Source organism: Zosterops lateralis (assembly GCF_965231275.1).
Source record: "Zosterops lateralis genome assembly, chromosome: 2".
Lineage (NCBI taxonomy): Eukaryota > Metazoa > Chordata > Aves > Passeriformes > Zosteropidae > Zosterops > Zosterops lateralis.
In genome coordinates, this window is record NC_139763.1 from 34,041,261 (window position 1) to 34,067,368 (window position 26,108).

The 26,108-nt window shown below is 38.9% G+C and overlaps 1 protein-coding gene across 3 annotated transcripts in view; it reads right to left on the minus strand.

Moving 5' to 3' along the window:
* The window catches only part of TUBGCP5 (tubulin gamma complex component 5), a gene marked incomplete at its 5' end in the record, with an annotated part of 49,154 nt that extends 34,821 nt beyond the window's left edge, over positions 1-14,333 (minus strand). For 2 of the 3 annotated variants that reach the window (XR_014589284.1, XM_083854630.1), the window contains 14 exons: positions 539-807; positions 2,122-2,237; positions 2,901-3,103; positions 3,221-3,467; positions 3,774-3,867; positions 4,559-4,648; positions 6,067-6,184; positions 7,735-7,870; positions 8,351-8,430; positions 8,984-9,094; positions 9,693-9,789; positions 11,763-11,871; positions 11,957-12,010; positions 14,173-14,333. Coding sequence is in view for 2 of the 3 variants with exons in the window: in XM_083854630.1 (XP_083710756.1) it covers positions 539-807; positions 2,122-2,237; positions 2,901-3,103; positions 3,221-3,467; positions 3,774-3,867; positions 4,559-4,648; positions 6,067-6,184; positions 7,735-7,870; positions 8,351-8,430; positions 8,984-9,094; positions 9,693-9,789; positions 11,763-11,871; positions 11,957-12,010; positions 14,173-14,333 (1,885 nt within the window). The remainder of the gene's footprint in view (positions 1-538; positions 808-2,121; positions 2,238-2,900; positions 3,104-3,220; positions 3,468-3,773; positions 3,868-4,558; positions 4,649-6,066; positions 6,185-7,734; positions 7,871-8,350; positions 8,431-8,983; positions 9,095-9,692; positions 9,790-11,762; positions 11,872-11,956; positions 12,011-14,172) is intronic. The other variant, XM_083854631.1, reaches the window with a different exon arrangement.
* Between the last annotated feature and the right edge of the window lie 11,775 nt (positions 14,334-26,108).

A 26,108-nucleotide genomic window follows, 5' to 3' on the forward strand; every position in this document is an offset into this window, starting at 1 on the left:
CATGAAGCAGTCAAATGAAAAAAAAAATTGTTTCCTTTAAAAAAAAGAAAAAACCCAACGTTAGTTACAATGTTGTATTATGTTTTACAATCATTCAAAATGAATATCCTAGATAGCCAAACATCTTTGATCTACTTATAAGCAAGCTTTAAAAAAAAATTTCCACATGCTACCTCAGATTACTCAACCACTGAGTAATGGAAAACAATTATTTATAAAAAAACACCAGTTTTACTATTAGAACATACAAGCTGGTTTTGTCTCATAACAAAAAAAAAATATTTTGTAAGCACATGCAAAGAAGTCTGAGAAAAATTTAAAGCAATAAAACAACATGGAACTCTCAACTTTATTCACTTTCCTCTTTTCACTTGTTTGCATTGGAAGAGTGTTTTCCATCACACCAGAAGTTACCAAACACAATATTGGCAATTCAACAGCATTATATGACTCTAAAGCAAGTGGAAGCCCACAACCAAAAATATAGCCATTCTGTTAGACAGCCTAAGGCACAATGGTGTACAAACTGACATCTCACCTCTTGATGCAGTCTGCTGTGGAGAGCCGTCTTTGCATTGAAGGTTCTTCAACAGCTGCATGGATTTTCCAGCCATGATAATTTGCTTTAGCACAGGTTTCAGAAAAGAAACCATTGTGTGCTGTCTGCTTGAAGGGGCCTGATCACTGCCAGAACTGGCACTGGCATTATCACTCATCTTCTCTTCATTCTCTGTCTTTTCTGACACACTGTATAACGTGTAGGTAGCGTACCAAAAATCTCTGTGATTAACTGGAACATTTTTGTTTCTGCAAAGAAATAAGAAGCTCTTGAGTATTTTCCTTTCCAAAAGGAAACTCCATTACTAGAGGACATATATCCTCTTTATTCTATGCTTTGCCTTTCTCCTAGAACAGTCATGAAGCATTTTCAAAACTGTATAAAATTAGCTCATCCCTATCTGCAACCTATCTAGACACTCAGAGAAGGATAAACAATTAGCTCATGGGACATAAAACAATTGTACAACCAAATAAACCCCAACAGCAAGACAAATAGAGCAATTATAATTAAATTTGTCCAGGATGTTAACTGTTCACAGTGGCATGCATCCTTAGTGTCAAAATGATGAGTGACTGCCTTGCAGACTTATTTAAAAATCTCAGACTGAAGTAACTACTACTAGGAAAGCTGAAAAATTCTAGAGTAGGTGAAACTCAACTTGTACTTCACTTTGGATTTTTTGTTGTTTACATCAGATATAGAGGTTGGTCTTTGAAGTCAGATGGAAAAACCTAAATTAGATAATTAAAATTATGTAATTCAAATGAAGCATAAATATAAGTTAAGATCAGCCCTGTTGATAGCACTGAAAACATAATCATAGAACCACAAAAAGAGGACACAATAAGGATGCTAAGGATCTCTGCTACTAAGGAATTTTTACAGTAGTACTACTAGAGCTGTTGTCTTACTTCGTGTCACCTCAACACATTAACAGACCCAGGTTCAATTAAGTTCGGTAGATAGGGAAAAATGGATTTCTAATTACAAGCCAGAACTTTAATTTCTATATTCACTTTCCACTCCAAGCTCCCAAAATGAGGGACCAAGAAAACGTAGCACAGAACCAGAACAAAAATTAACAGCTCAGGTAATGTCTAGGGTATGTGCATGTAAATCAAGACACCATTTTAACTTTACTACAAATCAGAAGCAATGAGTATTTTAATTCCAAATAGCATTTGATACATAACTTAAGATTAGTAGAAGAATTTAAAAATAAATTTTGTTATTTTTGCAAAGGTCTTGGATTTGAAAAATGGTTAATTGCTTTTAAAAAAAGTCAGTACACTCAGAGTCAGCCTGCTCATTATTTAACACAGATGGAAAAAAACCCCAAAATATTGATTTCTATTCTAGAACACTATGTGGTAGAGATCCATATTTATGTAATTTCTCTAATAGGAAGTTTGAGACAAGTTATAGAAGTATGATTAATAAATTATTTCTTAAGCAAAATAACAAATGCGAAAAGCTGCTTTTACTGTTACCCTTTACCCTAGGTTCTACAACAGGTTTATTTGCATAGCATTATGTGTGTCTAGTATCAAGCACCCTACCTCTGAATAATAAATTCCTTTGCAGGATCAAATAAATTACCGTGGACTATCCATTCATCCACTGTCTGTAAGTATGGCCTCACTGTTTCAACCCAGAGAGAGAACAAAAGGGATACCTGAATTTAAAGGAAAAATGAAAAAAAAAAACTGGCTGAATGTTTTATACCAAGTATTGAAAGCATCATGGTGAAGTCTAATCTCTTAATTGTGCAACCAGTTTGTAACATATACATAACTTCACTTAAGAATTTTAAAGATAAAATGTTAAACTAAAAATTACAGCTTTTTTTTTTAATGGAAGCCTGTACTATTCATGGTTCCCCTCGTTACTACTGTCATCACAGATCCAAGCAGCACTTTTTCACTCTAACGTCTCTGAAACAGTCAGGGATAGTCATAAAACACTCTGTGGTTTCATAACATCAAAATCAGGAAAACAAAAGGATATAATGCCATCAACTAGATTTCCAATAGTATAATCAAATTTCTGTAAAAAATCCAAACCCCCACACCTCAGCATTAACTGAATTATGCAGTTGTAGAAATAGGAGGGAAAGCTATTCCAAAGTTCCCTCCTTCAAAACAGTTTCATAGCCTATGAATTTCCACAGTCCTTCCCCTCGGTCCTCGAAAAACTCTTGACCCTCTCATTAATCCATTTTCATCCAGAATGAGTGAACTCATGTCAAAAAACAATAATGCATTAGTTACTAAATCTAGTAACTAATTTAGTTAGTTCTAGTGTGCTGTTCTATAAAGGAAGGAATTATTTCCCCTACCGTTTGCTCAGATGCCTCTCCAACACTGTCATATTCAAGAATAGCTTTGTAGAGGGTATTAAGCAGATGAGATGCTCGTACAACATTTCTGGTGTCAGGTGGCACTTCTGCTACGCCTGTGCTGAACACCTTGTGAAGTACCTTCAGCTGTGCCAGTCTGGGAGACAACTTATCTATTACTATTGAAAGTGTGACTGTTTTATCTGAAAATAAAACAAAAACACCCCAGATGCATAAAATAATAGCCAACAGAAAAACAAATTTTGTCAGTGTTAATTATTTGTGTGTCCCCCTCCCGTAAAACTTCCCTTGCAATGTACCTTTGTTGATTATGCATTTTTCAATTTCAGTAAGTTCTTCTTTAAAGCTAATGAAATATTTATACAAAGCCCACATAAAAGCTTGGTAGGTTCTGAATGGGGCTTCAGTAGTTTTCTTAGGAGTGGAAACTGTTCCATGCATTATGCTTTCTGGGCTGTGTCCCATCACTTCATCAATAAACTTCTGTAGTCTAAACACAACTTGACCATATGCTGCTATCTGCTCCAACACAGATCTCAGGCAATTCTAAAAAAAAAAAAACCAACCTTTTAGAATCATTTAACAAAAACTGTATTTCATAAAGCCTAAGAACTGAATTACAATATTATTTTTATTAATTAAAATACTATAAAATTCTGCAAATGCTATTGCTTCATCACATTCTGAGATGGGGGAACAGTTTTATTAAGCCAGATGCTCTTATTTAGACAAAACACAATTGCAGAAATATGTAGAAAAACTGTAGAAATTTCCACAAGCAGTTTAGTTTCCTATTCCCACAAATTACATCTTTCTAATGACCTATTCCTCTGAGATTCAGCAACAACTTACATGGGTTAAATGAGTTACAATAATATCATTCCGCACAGTCACTTTTCCATCATTCAGCTGAAATATAAAAAGCTTCTTCACTCCTGAAAGTAGCCTTGAAAAGAAACAAAAAGAGTAGTAATTTTCCCCCTTAATGGACTTATAATTATATATAATTAAAAAAAGAACTCGCTCTCCCTTGCTTAAAAGTTTATTTCCTTTGAGTAACAGGAGACCACAGATCAAGTATGATGTTATTGGTACTGCAAGTTGTTGCCAGAACAAGAACAATTAAACACTGGCATGAAGTAAATATTTCCTAAAGTTTCTTTACAGTTGAGATAATTTCCAGCTATAGGATGAGTCAGCCTGCTTTCTAAAACTGGGCACTGTTTTATAAATCTATAGGGACAAAATAAGAACAAACTGGTTCCTTATAACAATTAGACTTGAAAAATCAATGCAAAAAGTAGTAAGCTACTTTCTTCTTCATGAATCACAGAATGGAAGGGACCTTAAAGATTATCTAGTTCCAGCCTACAGGCCATGAAGTGACACCTCCCTTACCAGACCAGGTTGCTCAGAGCTCCACACAACCTGCCAGGGATGAGGCATCCACAACTTCTCTGAGCAACCTGTTCAACTGCCTCAAAGGTGAATGGTTATCACACATATGTAACATCTTTACTGTCAGAAACAGGGTAAATTTAAAACTCAGTAATAATTCCTTCTTCAGACATCTTTCTGTCGTTTCCTTGAGAGAAATACTAGAAACCAAAATGCAAGCTTTGTGATGCTGCACTTACCAAAGAGTTTCTCGTATAACCTGAGTTTCTGTGACCAGTGTCCTCTCTTCTGGCACGTACAAAGGATCACTGGTGTACAAATGGTGGTCCCTTAGAAAAAAAGGAAATTAAAACAATTTAATGGCTGAAATAACAGCTGAATCACCTGAAAGTAAGAATGAAGCAATAATCTTTAGGTTCAGTTTTGCTCTGCTCACTTCTGAGCAGATTCAAAGTTCATGAGGACATTTTAAGTATATAAAAGAGCACAGTTTATTTTCATATTGTTAAGCAAGATAACGTGGAAAACACTCAAATATCATCTCACACTGCAAGACAAGAAATTAAGTAGCAAATGCCTGAAGTACTGAATTTCCACTATTTTAGGGGTGGGAGGGGGAGGGAGGTTGTGGGTTTGGTTGTTTGTTTTTTTTTTTAACTACTCAGTTATTTCTATTCAGTGCTGTGAAAACTTACCATTACTTTCAAGAAAAAATACTAAGCTAAAAAGTAAAATACTAATTTCTCTAACTCATATGAGAAAATCCTCCCTTTAGCTAAAAAGTTTACTTAAGAAGTGGAAACTTTCACAACCACCTAAGAATTTTCTGCTCTGATCCTGTCGTAGGCAATTCTTTGTAAAATCCTCCTCAGTACCTTTTCATATTTTACCATATAGAATGAAGTACAGAACGATTATTTACATTTTTAGTATTTTTTTACTCAATATCATCAGTGGCAGAAGGTATGCAATCACACTCAAAATCAGAGAGTACAAATTAATACTAGAGATATGTCACACATATATGTAAAACATACATCTCCTAACAACACTGCGGCAGAAGCAGCGTTGCTTTATTCATGTTTCCCATTTTCTAATATTCATTGCAAATTGTGGTTCATAACTGGCTAGACAACCACCTTATACTAAAATAACTCCTTGATTAAGAAATTCATAAAAATTAAGAAAACCAAGGGCAAATCTAATGAATTTCATTACTGATAAATCAAAATTTGGGACAGGAAATAATCAGACTCCCTTTTATTTTTAATTCTCATTTTTTTCCAAGGCCAGGGCAGATTATAGCAATATACTGCTTCAAGTTCCTTCCCCACACAAAATTTATATTTAACTTTGCAAGGGGAGGCACCAAAAACATTTTAAAAATTTAAATATTAAGGGGACTCCCCACTTCCAGGACCACTTACAACTCACCTATATTAGATCCTCAGAGACCTTCATAAGGGTGAAGCCAAACAAAATTCATCAGTAAGATTCATGTCTTTGAAAATGAAAAAGACATCTCTCTGATATGAGAAACTTAATAAAAATTAAATAAAAGGATAAGAATCTCTTAATAGAAAAAGCAGCTCATTTGTTCATCTTATTAATTTGTACCCCTTTAATTCTGTTCTTAAGTGAATAGTAATAACTGTCTTTATGTTTCCAACAGTAAAGAGGCTTAAAAAAAGTCAATATTTAGCATTGTATGCCAGGAAGGAATGTGTAAGTGATATTGTTTTCTTACCAGACTGCAGCCAGGTTGGAATGCAAGTGCAGACTATGTGAAAAGCGAGGAGCCCTTCCTGTCCAGTACTGAGAAACCACGTGCTGCTCCAGCCAGCTGCGGGCATCGGGCTCACCCACTGTGGAAACACGTGACAGGCAGCAAGGTGTTTTTGTTTATGCAGGAAATGCTTACAAAACACAGGAAGAAGTTATTAATAAGCCTATTCACTCAGCTACAGAATCACAGATCTTTTCAAATGAATTACCATTTACTACCATTCACATTTCACTACACTGGGAATTTAATACCACTGTGCAAATTAATTTACAGAGAAATGTCACATTTCCCAAATGTTGCAAAAGTCCTAAAAAATAAGCTCTGCTCAGCACTGGTGAGGTCTCATCTGCATAATGTGAGCTGTTTTGGGTGCCACAATATAAGAAAGAGCTATTAGAGAGTGTCCAAAGGAAGGCTCCAAAGACAGTGACAGCCCTAGAGGGGAAGCTGTATGAGGAGCAGCTGTGGTCAGTTGGTCTGTGCATCCTGAAGAAGAGTGAGGGGAGACCTCACTATGGTCCATGGCTTCCTCATGAGGGGAAGTGCAGGAACAGACATTGATATCTTCTCTCTGGTGACCAGTGACAGGGCCTGAGGCAATGGCCTGAAGCTGTGTCAGAGGATGTCTGAGTTGCATATTAGGAAAAGGTCCTTCACCTAGAGCGTGGTTTGGCACTGGAACAGCTTCCCAGGGAAGTGGCCACAGCAACAAGCCTGACAGAGTTCAAGGAATGTTTGGACAACACTCTTAGGAACATGGTGTGACTCTTGGGGATGATCCTGTGCAGGACCAGGAGCTGGACTCTCATGATCCTTGAGGGTCCCTTCCAGCTCAGGATATGATTCTATAAGCTTGAAGATTTACATGGTTTCCAATTTTTCTCAAAAAATGTGCTTCTGCCTCAGGAAAGTCTCAAATGCTATTTACAAAAACAGCTGACTTAAAAAATAAACTGCCAACTGTCATCAACATTATCACTACATTGCTTTTTATTAGACATTTAGTACATTACCTCAGTTTTTTCTAAAATGTGATTGTCAATGGAAGTTTATCTAATCCCTAACCAGTAGTTAGATAGCTACTACTTATATACTATATACTGTGCAGTTGTCATGTGCCAGGTAAACTGTACCCCACAACATTTTATGAAAAAGAATACAGCTACATTTAATACTCCCTGAAGCTATTCAGGAAAAAGCCACTCGTGTTTTAAGTAAATAAACCTTTTTTTGTCAGAAACATTTCATACCTGCAACCAAGCCAACTATTTCTGTTGAAAAATAAATTTTGTTTCAGCATTCTGATACTTAATAATAAAAACTTATATTATATCCATACAACTACATGCTGCTTTTACTGTAAGTTTTCATTTCTATATTGGAATATGCATATAAATTTCACAGGAATGAACAGCATTTTCTCCATTAGCAGTAACAGAAACCAGATCAAACTTTCCATATTGTCTCTTTACTGTAAAAAAAAACTCCATTAGTAATAAACAAAAATATCCATCTTATATTACAATCATAGATCTGTAACACAATACCTCACTAAAGAATAATAAAAAAAGCTGCATTACCTTGCTAAATTTTAGTATGTATATCAGAAGAATTACAGCTTATTCTAACCTTTCCAGGAAGCATTAGGTACTGTCTTCTTATTTGGATCTTGGTCTTCCAAAGGTGTCCTGTCGACTTGAATACCTGAGTCCTCCCTGCTCAAGGGCTGAGTGTCCTCTTCTTCTTCACTTTCTCCAGACCAATCCTATGAAGTGCAACAAACCCCAGGACACTTCAGTACAACATAGCAGACACATCTATATTCAGCTCCTATTCAAGCCCAACATTAACTATTCTTTTTTACACTATAAAGTAAATTCAGGACACTAGTACTGACATAACTGTTTAACAAAGAATGATTTAAGTTATAGACAACATTAATAACCAGCAAAAGATCTGGAAAAGATCACAGAACTGCAGAAAGTTCTGATTAGGTGGAAGTAAAGGTCAGCAGAAGCAGGCAGTTAATTTGCAGGACTAAGTCAAAATACTGGGAAAAACAAAAGTATTTGTATTACTGTTATTCTGCTTGGGTCTGTGTTATTTCATAGTATTGAGCAGAGTACTGGGGAATCCTGCAAGAATTAACATGCAGAGCATACAAACTAGGACAACATAATCAGGTCTCTAACACACTTCAAACCAGTTTATACAGTTGGGATTTTTACCTTAAGAAATTACTTACTGGTGTATCTATGCCTGGGCCAAAGTAAATTTCTTCTCCTTCCATCAAATACTTTCCCCAATCAAATTCTTCTTCCTTTTCTAAGAGAAATATAAACATAAAAACAGTAAGTATCAAATAACTCGGACTTTCCTCTAAAGACCCTTCCAAAGTCAAAATTATCTTGATCTTCTATAGCTAAAACAAAAGACATTCCCTTCCACTTTAGGTTACAGCACTGTTCCTGAACAAGGCTATGTGCTTTCAACATGACAGTAATTGCGACGTATCAACCATGTATATCCCTTATTAATTCTCAACTTTATTGCTTATACACTCAAAATATGCAACACAGCGTGCCATCAGCACATTTAACTGTATTATGTTACACTACCCTACAATTCCATCCTGGAAAAACATGCAAGAACGCCACACACCAATTATTTTGACTAGTAAGTCCCATTTAGCTCAATGGAAACATTCTAAAGGTATAATGTAAATACGCACAAGGATCCCAGACTGTAAACAACACAAACCAAAAACCATCTTACTCTCCAAAAAAGACCCCACATATCCATGATGCGATGTGCGATACTTTCAAAGTAACAATCACACTTACAACATATGATATCTTAAACATGAAGCTTACTCAACTGTAATTAGTGTTGTTTGAGATAACTTCTTCATATTCACATTCCTGGAATGGGCTGAAAGTGCATTCAAAACACCGCCGAGGGAATGTGCAGAGATCATTCAAAAAGGAATCTTAAGATGCAAGATTTTCTTTAGGTTAGTCTGAAATATTCTTCTTTCAGTCTATGATACAACACTTTAAACAAATGGGGATGGCATCCACTCAAACTTAAGCACAAGCCTCGTTTTCAGGCACTGAGTGAAAAAGTCCTACTTTAGAAAGCAGGCAGCTGGGATCTCCCTCTGGAAACCTTCAAATGTATCTCCCTTTCTTTGATTATGTAGGAAATGTAGGAATTTACATCACCAAAACTTTTTCAAGAGATCTAATATTGAGGTGCAAGACAGAGACTCTGGATAGAAATCCACTGTCTGTCTTTGAGCATGTAAGCACTGCTGAACAAGTGGAGAACGTTTGTTTGTGATAGTGGTACAAGTCAAAGAGAGTTCCCAAGGTATTTCAGTGGCTGGAAAACTTAAATAAGTGATGCAACATAAAGAGGGGTAGGAAAGACTTGCAAGCTATTTTAAATGTATAAATTATAAAGACAACCAATAAAGCAATGTGAAGTGAAGGAGATAATAAAATGGAAAGAAAAAATGTCCTTCTTATCAGATTGCATTGCAGATTGTATCTTTCATTAGCCATATAAACATCTTGTAAACTTACCTACTTCTTTGACTCTTGGTTTTTCCACATAGGTGGTGTTGGATGGCGAATCCGACAAACACAACAGAAGAGACAGTATGGAATAGTGTGTATCCGTCTTTAAAACACATTAGAAAAAAAGTAAGTCTGTAAGTGGTCTAAAAGATTTTGCTTAGTAAGAAAGTCAGCCTATTAGCTGCAGGAATGCTCCCCATTAGTTCCCATCCTCCAGTCCTGAATTACAAAACTAACATCTGCAACATGATATTGAATGTTACCCATTTTCTTCTGCCTATTAATCAGCCACTCAGAATACAAACGCTTCAAAAGCAGCCACAATATATGCTGCCTCTTACTGAGCTGACAATCAGAGAATATGGAAAAGATGCAAGTACTGTGAAAGTAAGAAGTCACCTCAGAACAAGGGATAATGGACAGCCACATAAAGGTGGATGGCACAGGTAATGGGCCTGCAGGAAACCAAGTCTTAGCTTCCCTCTTCAGATGGCAAATTATTTCAAACAGAGGCTAAAGTGGAGTTAGCTAAAATCACTACATATTAATATCATGTTTTCAGATGCAAAAATCCACACAAATCATTAAGGATGAATCTTTAATATTGCAGTTGTGAAACAAGAGGCCTCCAATCAGGTAAGAATACTGTGTCAACACTGATATGGTCCAGAGATTTGTATTATTGTCTATTCCTTAAAATCTGTTTACCAATGTACAACCATTTCTGACTATAAAAAGATTTTTCTTTGGCCTCATTGTAACATTACAAAGATCTTTAGCCAACCAATTCACATTGAGACACATGGAGATTCTGGTGTCTAAATCTTTAAACACTTTCACACATTCATAAACACACAAAGCTGTTTTGGAGAGTTCCACTTGCATTTTAGAAAGAATAATTCAGATTCCTGATAAAGGAGCATGATACTCACCTACTATACAAGGATTATAACGTGTTCCTACTGAACATTACTGATTTTGTCAAAGAAAACCAGTAGGTTGTTGACAGAATCATGTGTGAGCTGGTGTTCCACTTACCAGTCATGGAAACCAATGAATACTTAATCTTCCCAGTTATGTGTCACTCCTAAAAACTAAGCGCCATTTAACTTCCCAAATAGGAGATTAATCTACCTCCAGCCACCCCCCAGTTGCATTTTTAAAAAGAAAAGGAAATTTAAAAATTCTCAGGATACTTGCAACTTTCAAGTATTAAGTGCTTTCTTGGGTGTTTGGCTTGGTTGGTTTTAATTTCATTCAAATCTCAAAACAAGCACTACTAAAGGTACATTTTCAAAAATCTAGAGACTACAGTATAGTAGCTGAATATGTGTAAGCTATTAAGAGCTCCTGGGTTTTCCCCACATAAAAGGAACCTAGAACATCCATAGAAAGATAAATGTCAGTTCAATGAGAAGTAAAATCAGACTACAACTCAGAACTCAGAACACACGGCTCTATTAAAGAATACCATTATATGGAGCACCATCTCTTAAATTAGAAGCTTAAATCTCCCAACAGCAGGAACTTTCTAAGATCCAATTCATTATTACACTGCCACACTGGAAAGAAAACAGTGCCATATTCATTCACTCCACATCCTAAACTGATTTGATACCAAGTGTTATCAATGGTGAAACACACCCACAGTCTCAGTATGGAAGCTACAGAAAAGGAGCACTCCAAGTGGAAGCCCTAAAACCAAAACACCCAGGTGGATTACTTAAGGTAAAAAAAATTGGCAAAGAATAAGAAATGATCAGTTCATTGTTGTTTTAGAACAGGCAGGAATCTAGATTCACCTAGATTCCAGCTACAGCATTTGTATTATGCTGACCCTAAAACACCTGCTCTGCAATGAGATCATGTACTTTAAGCCATGAAACTCCACGTAGTGAAACCCCGAGAAGACAATAAATGTATTTTCATTTCTGGAAATCCATGACCTGAACAGTAACTCCAAAGCCCACTGCTAAGTCACCTGAAATTTCCAGCACATTACAACTGAAGCTCCCATTGTCAGTGCAAATGCAAGAGGGATGGAAAAAAAGAACAAGGAAATCGCAATGTACATACCTTTGTTTCTTCAGTACTTGGGAGTGGCAAGTTCAAAAATTTTTCTGTTAGTCTTTTCCAGCTTGCAGCTTTTCCAAGGTCAGAATGAATTACCAATTTTTCGTGTATTCTAATAACACAAATAGCATGAAGAAGGCTTTTAAAAATATACATATATAACCAATGCATTATTAATGTATAGATGTAAAACTTACCCTTCTATTGTTCTCTCTACTTTATGACTGTTCACATCCAGAAAACGGTGAAATCTGTGTAAGAAATCTGCATTAGAATATGTTTAAAAGGAAACTGAAATAAGGAAGAAAATAAAGCTGATTTACATATATGAAGACAACATGACTAGTTTAACAATGCACAGTTAATTCAGAAACAGCATTACGCTTCAACAAAATTCAAAATTCAATCTTGGCATCTCTGATCTCAAAAAGGATTAAATATAATTGGCCTGAAAGATAGAAAAAAATTGAATGCAGGTTACATCTAACCAGCACTCTAAGCTGAATGGAAAATTACTACTGTACCAGTAAAGTAAGCAATTAAAGTATGCTGTCTGCTAAGTCAAGTAGAGCAAGGAGATCAAGAACTGTGTTGTCAAAGGCATTGGTGTCAAATGCACAGAATTATCTGGGACCTGCATTACAGGCACAGGCAAAACAAACACCCACAAGGGAAGGCCTCTAAACCCAAAAGAAGCTCCTTTTTATACAGGAATAAGGGAGAGTGTCTAAGAGAAAAGAGAGCTTGATGAAAAATAAAGACAGATACACCAACAAAGCTATATATACATACAAGGACAAAACAAGAACTTGTGAAAGGTATAATGGACTTTGGAGACTAAATTAGGCTATAATAGGTTGTTCAGATACAGAGATTAAAAAAGAGGGAAAAAGATGTGACAACACTGAGCACGAGGTCAAGACACTCTATATGCCCTCAAAACCAAACCAATGTTTCCAGCAACAGGTGACAGAAAGGAGTAAAATCCCCACAACCACAGACAGAAATGAAAACTGCTGAATCTTAGTCATTAGCAACAGTTAAGCTAAACAGACTGAAAGCCAAGACACAATATGAAATCACCTCAATGCCAAAGTAATGAACTAGAAAGTGAAACTGTAGGGCAGTTAGCAAGGATATTTAGTAAGTAGCACTGCAGGATGAAGATAGTCCCACGTTAAAGAAAAAAAAAAAAAAAGACTTGTTAACTACAGACATGTTAGTCTGATTTCAACTGTGTATAAGGATTTGGAATTAGAGCATGATAAAATAGAGCACTGACTAAGTGGGTGACATTTAGGTTTAAGAAAATATCTAATTTGTTACAGCACAATAGCTTACATGGAAAACCATTAATTCAAATGGTGGTAAGTATAAGAATTGAAAGATTTAGAATATCACGCTGAAAAGACAATTTAAAAAATCAAACCAATAATCTGTCCTGAAAAGAAAAAATAAGCTGCAGGGAAGTTATTAGTGAAAATTCTTCAGTCTGTTACTCAAAGTTTTAATTAATGTCTAACATACATGAAAAAAAAACACCATTTTTTACTGGCAAGTTGGGAAGATCATGTATAGAAGAGGATTAGAATGTTGCATGGAAATAAATAGGTGGATCCGAGAACTACAGCACAGAAACATCACCAAATCTAACAATACAAATCACAAGTTTCACAAACTTGAAACTAAGGAGAGTTATGCTACTACTCCCTCAAAAATGCATTTAATCAGCATGAAAAATGTAAAGCAGCATTGATTTTATATGGATTAGCTACTAGCTGCATACGATTTCAAAGGCAGCAGTCAGTGACAGTACGGGTAACTGAAAATACATCATGTATGAGTTTCACAGCTTTCACAGATTATTCTGAGTTGGAAGGGACCCACAAAGACCATCGAGTCCAACTCAAGCTGGCAGAACAGACTGGAACAGTAACTGGGACAACTGAAAACCGCGTGTGAAACTTGAGTAAGGGCATTTTAGGTTGCAGTATAAAAGGCTGCTACGTATTACAAATTGTTAAAGACCACGTTTCTGATGAGCCCAAATAAAACCAAACACGTTCTCTTCCTGCAGATTGATAACCTTCCACACAAGCAGCACAGCACGCTTAGCCAGAAGGTTTATCTCAATTTGGCAGAGTCCTCCTCACTTGCTCTTTATAGACAACCATAACCTGTCTCCCTCCAACAAAGTTTCGGGCGGCTAAATGAACACGCTGAAAGGCACCTTTTAACAGCAGGAGAAAATCCCTCTAAGACCAAGACTCAAGCGTGCCGGAGCAGCAGTCACTGATCCTGCGGCAGAGACTGGTACGCGGCCCCCGGCGCTCCCCCGGACAGGGCGCACGGCGGGCACGGCCCCGTCCCACACCCCCCGGCCGGCACCGGGACCCTCCGCGCTCCCGCTGACCTGAAGTTGGACCAGGCGAAATTGAGCGCCCCCTGGAAGCGCTCTCCGCCCAGCTCCTCCTCGGGCAGGCCGGTCACGCAGCGCACCAGGGCGCGGACGGCGCGGTCCTGCTCCTGCTCGAAGCGGCCGCGGGGCCCGGGCGAGGCCGGCGGCGCCGCCATGGCCGGGCAGGGGGACACGGAGCCCCGGCGCCTCCCGCCCCTCCTCTCGCGAGGCTTCCCTGCGCCGCGCATGCGCCGCGCGGCCGCGCTGTCAGCGCCGGGGGCGGGCACTCGGTACCGCGGGGGCGGCCCGGCCCGGGGGGAGCCGGCGGGAATGGGAGAGGAGGAAAAGGGTGGCCGGTGGGGATGGGAGGGGAGGGGAGGGGAGGAAAAGGGTGGCCGGTGGGGATGGGAGGGGAGCCGGCGGGAATGGGAGGGAAGGGGGGGCCGGCGGGAATGGGAGAGGAGGGGTGCCGGAGGGAATGAGAGGGAAGAGGTGCCGGCGGGACACTTCCTCGCCGGGAGAGGCACTGCCTATGCAGCGCCACTGCTTCGGCATCCCGCTGTCTTGGAAATGACACCTGTCTTCCGAAACATCCCCATAATATCCGGGATCAGTAACTGGCAATTACTGATTGATTACAGAATTATTAAGGTTGGACGAGCCTTCTGAGGCCCATCCTCACACCACCATGTCCATAGGCCATGGCACTAGGTTCCACGTCCAGCCTTTCCTTAAATGCCTGCAGGAGGGTGACTCCACCACCTCCCCGGGCTGCCCGTTTCAATATCTAATCATCGTTTCTGTGAAAAAATTCCTCTTAATGTCCACCCTACACTTCCCCTGTAGATTAAGAGTGTCCTATTTATAGATGGTTACTCATCCAAATAAGAAGCCGTGTGTCCCTCCCTGACGGAATCCCTGATTTTGCACAGCTGGAGAAACCACTGCTGGTGGATGTTCTGTTCACAGATCCTGAGCAGGGACATCAGGAGTGCAGTGGGAAACCACTTCGTCACTGTTCCATGTCAACCTTTGCTGATCAGCTTCAAATGCTTTTGGCTTTTCATGTGGTTTTATAGGACTGCAAGGATAACAGTCTGTCTATGAAATTCCTGCTGGAAAGAAACTAGCCAAATCTGTGAGACATGGTATTGTTCAATTCCTGTAGCAATCTCTGCATTGCTGCAGTTATTCTATCCTTCACTGTTGGTCTTTATCTCTTTTGATCTAATCAACAATTATTGAGTTGTTAGCCACACCTCTCCAAAGTTTTTTATTCCTCTTCTCCATTAAGAAATATACTGGCACAATGAAAGAAGTAGCCAGTAGTGGATCAGGACAAGTGGTAGGAAGAAGACCTTAGAAATGCCCTAATAAAGTTCAAATATATTTAATGTACCGACATAATGTGAAGAATCATGTAGAAAATGTAGTGGTTAAGAAAAAATAACTTTGAAATTCTTATAAGTAAGGGCATATTAAGAGACACTAATATGTTTTTATCTGGGTAGGCTACATCCTACCATAGGGTTGAGATGCAGAACTGCAAGAAAGTGGCCTGAGTGTACTTGCAGGCAGAATGCTCACCATGGACATGAGCTCAGAGGGTCTCTGCCCCAGGGCTTTCTTAGCTTAATGAACATTCAAAGGAAAAGTCTCTAAAACTTTACTGGTGTTACTCAATCTCCTCTTGACATTGCCTGTGTTTTCCACATTAGATTAGCAGCAGTCTTTTCTTTTTACTCTTCAGTTGATGTAGCCAAACATCAGCCATAATTTGTTGTTCTATGTGCTAACTAATGGACTGCACAATCAGTAGACACTCCAGTGGTTGGTCCAGTAGTAATTATTAATTGGAATACTGTGATTGGCTCTTAAACAAATTTTTTTTATACTAAGACTTCGTGTGTTCTTTATGCAACGTAACTGTGCTTATCACTTAACTCGTGTATTTAAGCATACCTGTGCTACCCCTGCAATCACTGTTAGAGGGGAGGTTCCAGGCTTTGCAGCACAAGAATATGTGTGTGTCACCTGTGCCCTGTGAGAGGAGTGTGGCAGCCACCTATTTCAGCACCTCATCACAAAGTAAATAGCGATATTTTCAGGATCTTAGCAGTTGCCCCGTCACAAGCTGAGTATCATGAAACATGGGCTTTAATGACAGCAATGTCTGAAAGGTTTCCTGCTTCCCAACTATCTTATACAAGTCCATTTCCCCTCACACTACACCCTCAGCTGTGCTGTCTGTGGAGCAGCATGATGAAACAAACATGGAATAAGCTAATAATAATCTTGTTTCTGTTTTGCTAGGAGTTTTAACTCTGATCAATTCACTGATCGATTCCTTTGGAGGTGTCAAGAAGTGAGGGAAGAACCACACTCCCAGGCAGTGGAAAGCCTCCAGGCAATGAAAGTACACTCTTTGTGACTGGTGAATCAGAAATCTGTTGCTGGTTTTCAAAACAGGATACCAGGGCTGGGGCAAATGTTTAACATCTGTGCTGCCTCAGTCATAAAAGGCTTTAATGCTACAAATCTTTTCCTTTTTTCCCCTCATCACAAGCCTCATTTCTATTTTTGTTTTACCAGTTTACAGTAGCAAGGCTTGCTATTTTATTTCAGGTGGGGGAGGGAGCACTGGGCAGGGAGAAGGCATGATGAGCTGCTCTAGAAGCAAATTTAGACTAGATTTTTAAGTAAGGTTTAATGCTAGGAAGCTTAATAATTTACTTTACTGTTCCTTTATTTACATGTGGTAACTGTCTCTTCCCACCCAACTGTCCTTCCATGTCACACTGCTATGAGTTAGAAGTATTTCAACTAAAATCTTCCTTTCTCATAGGATTAGATTATGTTTGGGACATGTGTCCCTTTTTGTAATGTCATATTACAATGTCACCTTTGTCTCGTCACATGTTAGAGGAGGAATTACAATGCAAACCTTTTGGTGAGTTGTGTCTTTTAGAGAACCTGCTCTGACAGGCAACCTCTCCTGCTTTTCAATCCCAACTGATGAGCCAATTTGCTAAGCAGCGTTCTAAGGCAGGTGAAGGAATGCATGAGTTGAAACACATCAGGCTGCAGGGAATCGTTCAACAAGCCAACCACAGGAGTTCATGCTTCATGCATCACTGTTTCCATTTCTGTTACCAACAAAGCTTTGGGTGAGTTCCACAGAACAGATGGACAGTATATTTAAAACACTGTGTTTGAAGAAGTACTTAAGATTTTAAGGATGGGGGTTGTAATTTTTTTAGTGAATCTATAGAAACAGTCATTTACTAATTAGCTGGGGGGGAGGGTTGCAGAACACTGTTGTGGCTTTACTTCAGTTTAACACCACCTTTAGGATATATGAGACTGATGTGCTGAGCTGCCTTTTTATGGTCATACAAAAACCAATCCAGGTGACTGGATACTAGAGGAGGCTATAGCTCATCATTTATACTCGAACTTGCACAAAATTGCCTCTGAAAAGCAACAGGAAGATGGTGTACCTGATCTTTATCCTTAACAGGAAGGAGGGCATCTGATAACTTTCTACTACAGAATCTTTGAAGTGCACTCTAGCTTCTTGAACTCAATTCTTCATCTGATAGTGTTTCACAACTGAATGTAGAACAGATTTTAAAAGATGCTGAGACAAATGTTGTCTGCATTTTATTACGGTTTGCACATCATGTTAGTTGCATGTATGTTTAAATAAACATTTCAGGGCCTCAGTTTAGAGTATTATTAATTGCAAATCCAAAACATTTTTGTGTGAGACTGATAAAGATTTGGTATAAGGTTCAGCTCAGGTTTATATGATCCATCCCATCAGGGCAGTAGGTGTAGCTGTAAAATCTTGTTTTTGGTGTCAGTCACAGGGCATAGAAATCCTGTTGTATTCCAACTATCACTATCTCCCCCAAATAGCAAATTGTGAGAGAATTGAAATCTGCCAGAGTTCAAGACGCAATTGGACAATGCCCTCAGATACATGATTTGCATCCTGGGGCTGTCCTGTGCAGGGCCAACAGTTGGATTTTGATGATTCTTATGGGTGCCTTCTAACTCAAGATATTCTATGATTTCTAGTGTTACTAAATAGTTACACTTCAACTGTCAGGCTGTAGCCTAGTGAAACTGGATCTTCACCTATTTGCTGAAATGATGATGCTTTACTCTGACTTTTTAATTGGATATAGTACAATTTCCCTCAATAATATTGTTGCAAAAGGTGAGTGGAGTTGCCCTGGTCCCAGGTTTTCTTACCAGTTTATAAATTAGGCTGGGGAACTGTTCTTTTAATCCATTATGGGAAGGAAGCTTGATCTCCACGAATGATTGCAAGTGTTTCAGTTTGTGGAGCTTGTCACAGCCATATACTTATTCTGATTTCTTCATTTTCCCCACCCATTTAACTCCCTTAGACAGTTTTACCATACACTGCTTTATTCTTTTTCCAAAACCAGAAAAAGAGTAGATGCTTTCTTCTTTCATTGTACCCTTTCTAACTAAAAATATATTGCTCTTCTAGAACTGTCTTGCTTTTTCCTTTCAGTATAATTGCACTGGCTTAAGTTTCCACCCATGACAAGATCATGACAGATCATACTGGAAGTGTGTTGTTATTCTGTTCCCGTTTGCAGAAATGTTATGACTTGTGTAGTGGTATGGTTGCTTGGTTTTGTCAGCTGCACTGATATACAGACATAGAAACATAAAACTGTACGGATGACATTGAAAAAAAAAGAAAAAGAAGAAACTAAGTACAAGAGATTAATTTAGCTTGTCCTTGAGCTGCAAATTTCTAATGACCATAGAGCAAGTGATGTAATTGCTAAATAATAGGCTAACTTGTTGGAAACCTGGTAATTTAATATGATTAGAAGTGCCCAGTGACAGGACCCAAGGGGATGGACTGAAATTGTGTCAGAGCTTTAGGCTGGATATTAGAAAAAGATTCTTCACCTGGAGGATGATTGGGCACTGGAACGAATCCCCAGGGCAGTGGTCACAGCACCAGCCTGACAGAGTCCAAAGAAGCTTTTGGACAGCACTCTCAGGCACATGGTTTAACTGTTGGAGATGGTTCTGTGCAGGGCCAGGAGTTGGACTTGATGGTCCCTTCCAGCTCAGTATATCCTGTGATTCCATGAAAACAAGTTGAAATAATTGGAAGAATCCTTCATTTCTCCTTCGAGGTAATTTCAAGAAAATTTCAAGTTCTTTTACCTGTGCTGGCAGCAGAGATTAAGGCAGCTTTCTACCCCTGGTAAATATTTCTGCCTAAAAGGAAGAAAAATGACAAATGCTCAGAAGCTTCTCAGGAACTACCATGGACATCTAAGAACTGTTTTGATCCAGTGACATTTGGAGGGATGAGAGATAGTTCAGGTGATGAAAACGGTAGACAGACCTCAGAACAATCTAAACAGTCTTAGCAATACAACTCTGAGAAGAGATATTTGTTGGGTGCTTGGTGAGAAGTAGCTTGGTGATGAAAATTGTCAATTTTTCTGATTTGTTGTATGTTCAAGAAAGCAGAGTTCTGAGCTTTCTTTTTGATACAAAGAACAGTGCTGAAGACTAAGATCCATCCCAATTTGTCCTTTTAAGATCAAATAATCTGCAATAAATCCCACACTCATATATTGTCCAAACCTTTTGCCAGAGTGAGAATGAAATTGATGCCTGTATGCCGTTTAGTCACACAACTTGTGCAGGTAGCACATCACTACAGAAAAACAGTATTTGCATTAGATCATGACTGCAGTTTCACAGACTAATTAGCATTTGCTTTATGCCTTACAGTACAGCTGCCTTGCCTTTTGCTGAATTTAGCAAATACATCCCTCTGGAGAGGCTAAATTAGGATAAAATCTATAAATTATGAAGGTTTTACTAGCCTATTTTTCTAGATTATCAGGGAGCTAGGAATCTTCCTCTATGTCATGGTTTTATTCTACCCAGCAGCTAAGCCCCACTTAGCTACTTGCTCACTTCTTTCCCCTGGTGGGATGGAGGAGAGAATTGGAAGTGTAAAAGTGAGAAAACGTGTAGGTTGGGATGAACAGAGCTTATTAGGGAAAGTGAAAGCCACACACACAAAGTAATACAAAGAATTAATTCACTGGTTCCCATCATCAGGCAGGTGTTCAGCCATCTCCCAGAAAAGCTGGGCTCCATCACACATAACAGTGATTTGGGATAACAAGCCCCATTGCTCCAAACAACTTCCTCTTCTTCCTCCAGCTTTATATGCTGAGCATGTCTCCATATGATATGGGATATCCCTGTAGTCACTTAGGGTCAGTTGTCCTGGTGTCTCCTCCAACTGCTTTTGCATCCTCATACTCCTCATTGGTGCGGTGGGATGGCAGAAAAGACCTTGGCTTTGGGTAAGCACTGCTCAGAGAGAAGGAAAATATCCCTGTGTAATCAGCACTGTTTCCTGTACAATTCCAAAACACAGCCCCAAGCTGGCTGCTCTGAAGCAAATTAACTCCGTCCCAGCTAAACCCAGCACAATCCAGCTGATCTATGACTGAGTATAAAGTATATAAAGTATAGAGCTTGGGGAGCAGCTGGGGAGGAATGTTTATTTAGTTACTTAAACATTTTCCGATAAGAGTTATGAGACTAGGGTTATGAGACCAGAATTTACCCACCATGGCCTCTTACGGCATTCCTAAAAAAGACACAATCAATGAGAGAGGATTTGGGGATTGAAGCTAATGTTTTTTAGCGTATCATTCCCAAGAGATAAACCCCAGGTAGCTCTGTGGCTAGAGAAGGATTATATTTTCATCTGCACCAAACTACCTATATGCTCAGAGAATGCCCCATTGAATAAAAGAAGTCTCACTGAGGAAAAAAAAACTATTGGAAGCCAAGCTAGCCTCAGCAAGAGAATGCAATGGCCTCTTACAAAATACAGAAGTAAACAAGGCCCTAAAAAAGTCTTGTAGATCACACCAGTAATGAAAATGGAATTGAACAATGAGAGATATTAATGAGAGAAACTGGCAAAATTTCTGGTAAAATAGAGAAATTTTAATATCTTTAAAATCAATGTTAGCAGGTGGCCCAGTTTGAGCAAATTATGTATCAAAAAATCACTGTCATCAACTTCCAAAATTTTTGTGACAGAAATCTGGCAGGGCTGTCTCAGTGCTGTTGGAAACAGAAGAATAACTGATGCAGGGAAAACCACTCAGTGTAAGAACTACTAGAGTTTATTTCTACAGCAGAAAAATAAAAAACAAACATACAGTAATTAAAAGTTATTTTTAAAGTAGTAAAGGTAAGATTCTTGTTATAGCTTGCTACAGCATGAGTTCCTTGAGGTCTTTAGGGATGACATATAGTGCCTAGGTAGCAATTCTAATCCAAAATAACAATGATGTTAAACTCTTGGGCACGTTTGGACTGGTTCTGAGTCTAATCAAAATGGTGAATGATGAAGTCAGATGTTGCTGTATGAATACACTGTTGGTTCATGGAGCTCTACTTACAGATACATAAAATGCCTTGAAACTGCAGAGTGCACTGCAAAAAGACGCTTGAGGAAAATCTAACAATTACTGGCAAATGTACATGCCCCATTGGCTGCCAAACATAGTCATCACACTGCCATGTTAGTGGAAACTCACTGAAATAGAGAGGGCCAATAGACACCTCTTCAATAGCACACTAGTAAAAGAAAGAAACACTCAATGTTTCAGCATAAAAGACAGAAACACTCAGTGTTTCAGCATCTGAAGAACTGCTTCAGTTTCATAACAGCAGCTGTGAAAATGAAAATATGTAAAAACACGAGAGAACTACTGATAAAGCTGGGAGAATAACAGCAAGAGCAAAGCAGCTTAACAGGAAGCAGCAGAAGAAAGAAGACTGAAGCAAGCTTCATAAAAGCAAAACAAATGAAGAGAAGCAGTTTCTATAAAATGTCCTGAGCTCTGTACAGAGCAGCTAAGCATGCTGCTGGGAGTGGCTGCAAGGTCCATGGTCTGCTTGCCACTTTCTCCTGGTCTGACACAGAAGAGTTCTGCAGGGACGAGGATGTGCAGGTTGGAACCAGGCAGGGATGTAGCTCCATTGCTCTGGGGATCAAAGTCCAGAGACAACACAGACACTTTCCCATGACTCTGAACCCAACTGAATGATAGGAACCTATCAAATAGTTCAAATAGGTTCCTATACATAACTCACCCAAATGTGTCTAGACCACACTCTAGCTGCACTGAGGAGCACAGGGCTGTAAGGAGCCCAGAAATACAACACTGAAGTGCTTCTTCATAGAGATGGCATGCATGATTCCACGATCCCTTCCACTTATGGACTGCCTCCATATGGACTAAGCTAGTGAGCTCTGTGTGCAGTTTAGGTGCTGGTGGGTCTTACTAGCTTGGGCACAGGTTGTACTCACAGAGCATGGCACCTGCCAGTGATAACTTTTCCAGGATTAGAAGTGTGATGCACCTTACCCTAACTGCAGTATTGTTTCTGCCCTGTCAGCCATGAAGAGGGTGGCTGTAGTGAGCAGATGGATTCCTTTGGATTATCTTAATTATCATGAATGCCTTGATCTGTCAAAAATATTACTCATTGTGAAAAAAAAATATTTACTTCAAGAAAATAAATCAAAATGTATTGCTAGATGCATTCTGAAACACCTGAATGCATAGTATTATGGGAACAGCAAGAAAAAAATAGTTTCACTTATCTATATAAGTGCTATCAATGAGCAATGAATGTCTAAGCAACAAATCACCTTCATAAATTAAGAATGTCTCTCTCAGAAATATAGGCTTTCAGTTCAGACTTCATACTTTTTTGGTGAGGGGACATGGAAAACTGCTAGGGTATCTATTAAGAAAGACTGATTTATTCCAAAGTAAATGATCCTAGGAAATCCTCAGAGAAGACTCTTCTTACAATATCAAGAATTCTAACTAGGACAAGCTCACATCAGCATCAAGCACAGCAAGACAATTGAAAGACAGATTTAGGACATCATCAATATGACTTCCATAACAAGTGATAATATGGATGCCATCTGGAAAACACAGAAAAGGAGTTGGATATGGATGAGCTTCTGTCAAGTTATTCTCTATTTTTTTCTGCTACTTTTTATGCAAGTTCCTAGCTGTGATTATTTTTTACACAATAAAAATCCTCATAATCTTAGCATGCTTATGAGTGGAAAAGTTCTGAGAGTTAAGGGCTTTGGGGGAGCAAATGCTTAGTTCTGCAAGGTTTCAGAGAAAGATTTTAATCCGGCTGGAATTGCCATCATTTGCCATCATTGTGTCTTAACAATTTTGAAACACGTTTTTCACTGCCACGAACAGCAGAAAAGCTGTAAAAGGGTTGTGTGTTCCAGAGTATATTGTAGGTTGTTCTTATGATCAGGTATACTTTAGTAACTTCAACTCCTGTAGGCTCCACAAGTACTTAAGTTGTAAGAAGACAAGCCATTCCTGCCCTGCCTGGTTGTATATGCATTAATTTCCTTCTGAAGCTGGCACGCCTAATTGGTAATTTAATTAGTTCTTTTTTATAACACTAAGATGGAACTCTAATCCTTTTAAGGAAGAGCACCTCATTTTATCACTTTCAAATTCACAAGCCCCTTCAAACTTGTCATCTTCCTGTTAGCAAAAAAGGGACCCTGCAAGCTGTAGTGGTAACAATCCCCAACTTACAGTAATTACTCATTGTCTAAAGCCAGTTACAAGCTCTATTCCTTATTCTCATTGAAACCGCTGTGAAATAAGTAGCTGTTGAGGCCTGCAATATAGATAATTTATGTGCTTAAATTCTTGTAAATTCAGGTCCTGTTCAGCCTCTTTGTCAAAAGAGAGACATTTGCACAAGGTAATTGACCCCTTTATTAGTAAGTTGATACTAAGAGAGGGCAGGCCAGGTGGCCAGCCTGGACTCTCCAAAGCACAATGGCAGATCACAAGCTAATGCTGAGACACTGTTTCACAAATTGGGCAGTCATAAATTAGGACTGTGTTTAGAACTGAAGTGTCGTGACCGTGGGATACAGGATGTCTCCAGAAGTGTGTTTATATTCAGCTGAATCACCAGTGTGCCAAAGAAATTCATTGGACAAGCTTTGCTGTAAACAGCAGGTTGTAGCTCAGGGGATAATGCCAGAGCACACGGCTTGTCAAGGGAATCAGCTCCTGACTCCAGCCAGCTGCAGACATGTCCTGGCAGCTCCTGGCTGAGCAAAACAAAGAGAAGACCTTGGGAATCTCCTTAGACACCGATAGCCAGTAAAGTTTGTGGTTGCTCTGTTTATTTTGTTTGGTTTTTGTATCTACTTTCTAGTTTCCTAATTTATTTTGCTTTTCATCCGGTCATCTGGCAGCTGTCACCTGGCTTGGTAAATACTTTCAGCAGAAGCTGGCAATAGTTCAGGTGGCCTGACTTCAAAGGAGAGCAATATAACAAATATCCACTAGATTGCACCTAGGCATTAAGCCACACATGCTTAAATTAGACTCTTCTGCTACCTTCTGGAAGGAAGTTGTGCAAGGAGAAGCTACGACAGAAGTGATGTTTTCTAAGCAACTCAGACTAGGAGAGAAGCCAGCTTAATGCTGGCTAAATAAAACATGAAATGTCAATTTAAAAAAAAATAAAAAAAAAAAATAATAAAAAAAAAAGAGTAATAGAAATAGAAAAACTATAACAAAGAGCAGGAAAATCAGTCAACAATGCAATGAAGTTGTCAACTGAGAAGCAGATGGCAATAAATTGGAGCAGCTTCTGAGAATCCTAGAACTAAGGTAAGGAAGCTCAGCACTGTGAAATATGATGATCTGATACATGAGGACAGGCAGATATTCAGGTACTTGAAAGATGTTCTTATGGAACAAACTCAAGTTGGTCATTTAAACAAATGCAGAAATGGAATTCTTGCATACAAAACACCATGAAGTTGATACTACAACAACAGAAGAGGGTGGAAAAAGCACAGAGAGGCTGAGGAGTGCTTTGCTCTGCTGGAAGTCGGTTTCGAGCATAAACCAGCAGCAGCCCAGCTCACACTGCACAGGCTGAGACATGCACTTCTCATATTTTGAATCTGATCTACTTGTAAGCAGGAGTCAGAGAGAGCCTGCCTAGGGGCAGGAGAGGATCTTGCCTCCTTCAGTCTAAGGGTACGAACTCTATTGGACAGTTTTAGTTAAAAATACTGAAAACTTCCTTACATGAACAGGAAATACACTCTCTCTTTGGCAAAGAGAGACCAGATTCTTAGAGAAGGCTGCCAGAAAGCAATTACTCAGGTTAAGTGCACAAGCTACATTTGGGATGGAGATATTGCTCAGTGTATTTAGCAAATTAAGTTATTTCAAGGTAATACAAATAGAAACACATTGCTCTTATTTAAAGGGTGGTAAAAAAGGAAGACACACTGGACTCTGTCTTTTATGAGTCAGAAAAAAATGACTTGGATGAAAGAGGCAAGTAAGTTACTAAAGGTATGCCTGAGTGTAAGTAGGAGTGGACATACCTAAAGTGTGATAGTATCCCATTTCCACTTTACCCACCAAGTGATTTCTTGGGCTGTATTTGTCCTCTCTGACATATATGGACAATACACAGAAGCCTTTTTGATTTCTTTAAGGACTCCTAGTAAGAAAGCACCAGATCTGAAGATGCTTTGCCAAAGTCTGCCATCATCACTTAGCTGGAATTTCAAAACATTTATAAAATGTCAACTAGACAGAGCAATGCAGATTCAGTATCATCTTCACAGGTGAAAATTCTAGTTCAGCAGTAAGCTGAACACAAAGAGTTCATGGAGCTGTGTCAGGAGAGTTTAAAAGGTAAATACAAAGATGAGAGAGGATAAATCTGCTCCAACATTCCCAGTGCAGACATCTGTTTTGGCATTGGGCTCTCTCTGAGGTCAACTGAGAGCAGCAGATGTTTCT